The sequence below is a fragment of the Macaca fascicularis genome, chromosome 14 (genome assembly GCF_037993035.2).
Source record: "Macaca fascicularis isolate 582-1 chromosome 14, T2T-MFA8v1.1".
NCBI classification, from domain to species: Eukaryota; Metazoa; Chordata; class Mammalia; order Primates; family Cercopithecidae; genus Macaca; species Macaca fascicularis.
In genome coordinates this window covers 55305414-55312097 of record NC_088388.1, presented here as the reverse complement: position 1 = coordinate 55312097, position 6684 = coordinate 55305414, and the positions used below count along the sequence as shown (strand labels likewise).

General features: G+C 36.0%; 1 protein-coding gene across 3 annotated transcripts in view; it reads right to left on the bottom strand.

The window, feature by feature from the left end:
• Positions 1-1237: 1237 nt before the first annotated feature.
• RNF141 (ring finger protein 141) overlaps positions 1238-6684 on the bottom strand; it is a 29374-nt gene continuing 23927 nt past the window's right edge. For all 3 annotated transcript variants that reach the window (XR_012423397.1, XM_045371479.3, XM_005578625.4), the window contains one exon: positions 1238-4368. Coding sequence is in view for 2 of the 3 variants with exons in the window: in XM_045371479.3 (XP_045227414.1) it covers positions 4218-4368 (151 nt within the window). In the remaining variant the exon portion in view is untranslated. The remainder of the gene's footprint in view (positions 4369-6684) is intronic.

Below are 6684 nucleotides of genomic sequence, written 5' to 3'. Positions count from 1 at the left end.
CATTTCTCCTGCTTTCTCTTTACTTCTGAGTGTTGGTGAAACAATATTCTTCATTTCCTGGGTTTGAGACATGACTGAAGGTGATATACCCAAATACTCTCTGCCTAAACTATGACCGTTATAAAGAACAAGTGTAACTAATTCCAGTAAAAGGAATACTAACCAGATAAACATAGTTCCTTGGAAATTTTTGCAATTAGTAAGGTAGAAGATGACAGAGCTGCAAGAGTGTCAAAACCTATCTCTGCAAAGGCTTTTATGTCTTTTGACAGTAAAAAGTGCATTTCTCCACAGTATGATGATACAGTCAATTTAACTACCAACTGCCACTCATTCTTATGTCTTTGCACTTTTCAGCACTGAGATTCTACGATGTTTCTCTAATTACATTCTTATATTTTGTAAACAATTTTACATGGTAAACAAACTACAATAGGGTTGAGCATTTTATTTTTACTGTCTGTTGGGGTAGGGGTCCACAACCCCTAGGCTGTGGACAGTACTGGTCTGCTGCCTGTTAGGAACCAGGCTGCACAGCAGGAGTTGAGCGGCAGGCGAGTGAGCATTACCGCCTGAGCTCCACCTGCTGCCAGATCAGCAGCGCTATCAGATTCTCAAGGAGCGTGAACTCTGTTGTGAACTGCACATACAAGGGATCTAGGTTGCATGCACCTTATGAGACTCTAATGCCTGATGATCTGAGGTGGAACAGTTTCATCCCGAAACTATTCCCACCCCACCCCTGGTCTGTGGAAAAATGGTCTTCCATGAATGCAGTCCCTGGGGCCAAAAAGGTTGAGGACCACTATGGGAGGTGAAAAGACATAAGATTGAGTCTGTTGTCAGCTGCTTATGTTTATATTATATTGTCATTGCGTGGCCCAGCATAAATGTGAGTGACCTGTTGACTTCCCTAATCTCCAAGTAGTTTTCTTATTCCTGGACTTGACTTCAGACAATAAAAGTTAAAATGGAAATTCTTTAGACTATCTTTTAATAAACTCAACTTCCCAATGTTAAAAATCACCAAATCAAAAGATATTTTCAAGCAGCCTTTTCTCCCAGATATATATTAGATATAAGGAAATCAAGTCCATTTTGAAATGAATTTTAAAACAGCACACAAACATTACAAGCCCCCAGCACACAATATAAAATAGTTCTCTACGGAATATAAACATTTAGTATATTAGAATGTGAAATTACGTAAGAAAAGAATCTCTTCAATTAGCTAAAATTACTTGCGAAAGATTATTTATTGCACAATTTATCAGTGGGTACTAAGAATAACACAGATACTATTATTCTCAACCTCTAAATTCAGTACATAGTAAAATTCATTTTCTCAAACTAAGGTTCTATACATAATCAGAGTAAACCCTGTTATTGAGTTAGGATAGGGAAAACAAATTCCTTGAGTTCATGAAACCACTTCACAAATCCTAGAAGGCACACATTATATTTCCTATCATGGTAAGTACATTTAAGTACTTCATATTTAAAAAAGACAAAGCTGTACAGAATACAAAAAGTGTACATTTCATCCATTAAACAAATTTACAACTTCTACGATTAGTTATTACAGTAGAACTGACCTAACATTCACATCTAAATAATTATCACCCAGTTTAATAGAGCGAACAAAGAGCTGTGCTCATTTATTTGCTAAGGCTATAATAACATTTTATATTCACAGTAGATCAGTAAGTGTCTTGGAGCTCACATTGTAAAATAAAAAGGTTTGGGCCCTATTGAGTCACTGGGCTCAATGTTAAATAATTCCTTGAAAGGTGAAGGATTCTGGGGGATAAAATCATTGGCTATCCTTGGAAAGATCCAAAACTCTGTAAGGTAACTTTGTTCACTTTCCAGAAACATTTTAAAATTATGCAAACTGAATTAAACTCAGCAAGTCTAATCTAAAAGGACAATTTAAAATCTTAGAGCTGGAAAAGGTTTCAGTGGATCATCTATCCCAAGGTTTTCAAAATACGTTCCATGGAATACTAAGAATCTATGGAGGAGATACAGGATTCTGCACATTTGACTTGAATTTAATTAAATTTTTTTTTAAAAAAACAACTCCCACTATATGTGTTACTCACCAAATTCAAACATGCTGGATATCACCAATGCATTAATATGTTTTTATTCATTGACTTAATCACATTTATAGTATATAAAGTTTATACAATAAATAAGGACATTTATATTAATTTGACTTTTATATAGTGGGGTGCAGGGTATGTGTGTATGCACGTGTGTTTAAGGGTTCTGTAAGATTTTCCTTGAAAAAGTTTTTGCTGCTGAAATAGTGTGAAAACCACAAATAAAGTCTCAGTTTCTAAAGTAGGAACCTACAAACAAGAGTAAGAGACTTTCTCAAGGTCGCACAACCACCAAGTGCATTGCCAGGTTGATATGATGGAGCCCCTGGTACTCCGCTTGCATAAACCTCCACGGGGAGTAGTTAGCTATTTGGTATTTAGCTGTCCCATTATGAATGTCAATGGATTAGTCTTCAGTATTTTGGGGGGCAAAATCAAGCTACCTCTGGCCAGATGTTTTTCCTTGAAATTAATTTTATTTGCTTGCCTATTAAAATCCTATTATCCAGAAATTCTGTCATCAATAAGTGGCAACTTAAATTGTGTACCCTGGTTTAGGAAAATAGTAATATTTGCAACTTATGAATAAGTCAAAAAATATATGGAATGTTAAATTTTAAAGGAGACAGGCCCTTGCTTTATTACATGCTGAAATGTTAATTTTAGAAATTTTAGTTCATAAGCAAAAAAAATGGTTGAGGTGCGACTGAAGATCACAATTCCATTATTACTATATTCTATCAGAATATTTTAATGGAAAGAGTATTTCAATGGAAGTACTGTGAAACAGTAAGAATGCCAAATTATCTTCTAATTTTCATAAGTATTTTATGTATATATGGCAAAAAAGCCTCACTCTATTTTCATGTCTTTTTTTTTTTGAGACGGAGTCTTGTTCTGTCTCCCAGGCTGGAGTACAGTGGTGTGACCTCAGCTCACTGCAACCTCCACCTCCTGGGTTCAAGTGATTCTCCTGCCTCAGCGTCCCGAGTAGCTGAGATTACAGGCGCCTGCCACCACGATTTTTGTATTTTAGTAGAGCTAAATTTTTGTTATTTTAGTAGAGACAGGGTTTCGCCATGTTGGCCAGGTTGGTCTCAAACTCCTAACCTCAAATGATCCGCCCACCTTGGCCTCCCAAAGTGCTGGGATTACAGGTGTGAACCACTGCACTGGCCTCTTGTCTCTTAATCTAAGAAATTTGAGGACTCTGAAATCTCAGAAAGATGTTTTCAAGTTAAGGAAATAAAAGCACCATAAACCAATATTAAATGACTTATAATAATTTAGAAATATAAAATTTAGTATTTGTGATGCAGAAGAATTTCCTTTTGAAACTCCAAGATGTGTGAGCATTATCAAAGCCATTTAGAACAGTTACCCAGCTGTGGGAAAGCACTTCCAGAACAGCCAAGAAAATTTCCCAGGAGAAATCCATTTGCAAAGGAAAGTCACACCCAACTTTGTAGACCTCACTCAAATTATACAGTATGGCAAAAACAAACAAACAAATCTTTAAGCACAGTAGTTCCAAAACACGCTGTTAAAGTTATGAAATAATTGTGGATCATTTCAAGTAAAAATTATTAAAGGAGCAATAATTAACCACAAGGGGGCATATATACTCCTTAGATTCCAGCAGAAAGACTAGTTTTAAGTAGTAACATGCACTTTGAAGTATTCTACATTTTCAGTCACTTAAAATTTCCTCTCTCCGATGGCTACAACTTTTTAATGTTTGAGGTTTATTTTATATCTAAGTAAAAAGATTCCAGAATACTCCTGCCCTGCAAAACAGTAGTGTTTCAGAAGCCTCTGGAAGTGCTGCTGTTACCTTTAGCAAAGAATTCAAGAGCTATTAGTTGTAATAATACAAATTTGAACAGATGAATAACAGGAAAATATGGTCTAAAACAGTAGCAAATTTTAGTACCACAAATGGAAGACATGGGAAGTTTATTTTTAAAAGGGGCACAAATGATCAGAATAGCAAAAATAAAAGAGTGGGCAAAATGGATTTTTTCTGTGTCTGTGCCATAACCCTGCATTCTTCCCCCATGACCAAATATTTGTAGCGCACAATAGCAACAGAAGACTTTCACTCCAAGGTCATGGCCTGTGGGGCTGGCCTGCCTCATCAGCCATGTTAAGAATATAGTTAGCCATATCATCTTCAGTAGGTGCATCTGATACCACCCAAGATTCATTTGCTCCAGTCATCTGTAGGCGACAAATAGGGCAATTCCTGTGTCGATCACTCCTATTAGAGAAGTCAAAACAAGAACAGTTTGCTTTTTCTTCTTTTTTAAAAACAGGATTTTATTTAAACTAATACATGCACGTGGCTTTAAAAAAGGAAATAGCATAGAAGTATACAGTGAAAAATAAATCTCTCCCTCCTATCTCAATCTTCAATTCTCTTTCCCAGGGGCAACCACAGTTACCAGTTTCTTATATATTCCTCTAGAGATAGACTAAGCTTGATTAAGCTTTATGTGTACACACAAGCATGCACGTACACAGACATCACTGCTCCACTTGTCAATATATCTTATAGACTATTATGTATCAGCACCTGTTAGAGCTGTTTATTCTTTTTAACATACACTGTATCGCTATGCCATAATTTGTTTAACTAGTCTCTCACAGAAGGACATTTAGGTTTTTTTTTTTCCGTCTTTTGTTGCTACCAACAATGCAGCAATTCACATTCCCATACCTAAACAGGTAAAGTTTTCCTTTATAATAAAAATTCCTTCTGAGTCCTAAGAGGAAATTCCCTCCTACCAATGGAAGAGTTGGTCAAAGTGTGAAGTATAAATGTTTATTTGTGATTATTTAAATGGAAGCCATTACTCTAGGAATAACTTCTTGGCAGTGGCAGGGGAATATGACAAGAGGAAAGAATATTATTAATTATTTTTCTAAATAACATCTACATGACTTTCAACACTATATGTACCTGTTGCTTGCTTAAAGGTCTGAAAAAATTCCTATGGCTCATAAGCAACAGGAAGACTTATATAAAAATGGAGCATACAAAGTTAAAATAAAAGACAAACTTTACATGCACAATAATTTTTCTGACAGGGAAAGAACTCATATATGATCACTTTAAGATTATGTTTTCAAAAAGGATTTTTTTCTTGTCAAACATTATTTTGGTAATTTAAAAAATACCATATTTGAGCCAGACACATATCATGCAGGAAAAAACGTTTTTCTATTCATTTCTCAGTGAAATCTGGGACCAAAGTAATTATTTATATCAACTGCTCTTTGGCTTTTACACAAAAATTTCGAACTCTGTTCCAAAAACTAAATGTGAAAGCTAGAGCTGGCATATATTATTTAGGTTGATTTCTGGTTCCTCAGAGATATTTTACAAGATAATTATATGTGTGCTCTTCTGTGCACAAAACATCACAATTTAAAAATAGTCAACTTCTGCTTCCAACCAACAGAGGCTAGATTTATCTTCCCACCTAAAATTACTAAAACAATGGTTTCATATAATCTTTCAAATAAAGCACTGGCCATCAGACAACAAAGGACAGTGATCCCTGGGACATGGGGGTCAAAGAAGGTGAGACCTATACTTGCCCCAGCTTACAGCCTCGAGAGTTTCTAGCCCCTGATCAAGAAGGGGGAACCTTGATGGAACATGACAAACTTCCTGAGCTGAACACACAGAGCTGAGAATCTTGGGGGGCCAAACAGCTAGGGTTTACAGGGCAGGGTAATGGAAAGCTGCACAGAGGGAAAATTCCAGAGGTCCACGCAAGTGTCCCCGCCAGAATACTCAGCAGAGTGCTGAATACTCAGCAGAGTACTGAGCAGTGTGTGCATGTGAGGACACTACCTGAGGCTAAACAATCAATCAAAGGGCTTTGAGGGGATAGTCCCTTAAAGCTCACCGGGCCTGGGAAACTGCCTGTTTCACCAGCCAGATTGGAAAGCCTCATAACTCTTGGGGCATTAGTACAGTTCTCTAAAGGGTCTTGCTATTAGTGGGACATAATTAGTTCTAAACTAAATACTGCTCTGGTCCTGCCTAACAAATCACAAAAGCAAGATCCAAAAGAATCAAAAGTTAAGTGACTTGTTTCCAAGTCACTTAACTATATTCCAGAAATAAGCTCAAGAATATTCATAGGAATACAAAAATATCCAATACCCGAAAAGGTAAAATTCACAAAGTCTGGCATCCAGTTGAGAATTACCAGACACACAAAAAAGCAGCAGAAAAATATAACCTTTAATAAAGAGAAAAATCAATCACAACCACCCAGAACTAACACAGATACTAGAATTAGCAGGCAAAATGGAAAGTGATTATAGCTATATTCTATATAGTTAAAAAACTAGAGGAAACTCAAAGATACTAAGAAGAGACATGAAAGATAATAAAAACTCAAATCAAACTTCTAGAAATGAAAATTATCTGAGGTTAAAAAAATACACTGGATAGAATTAATGGCAAGTTAGACACTAAAGAAAAAAAAGACTGGTGAATATGAAAAGAGATAGCAATAGTAACTATCCAAGATGAAACCCAGAGAAAGACTCAAAAAAG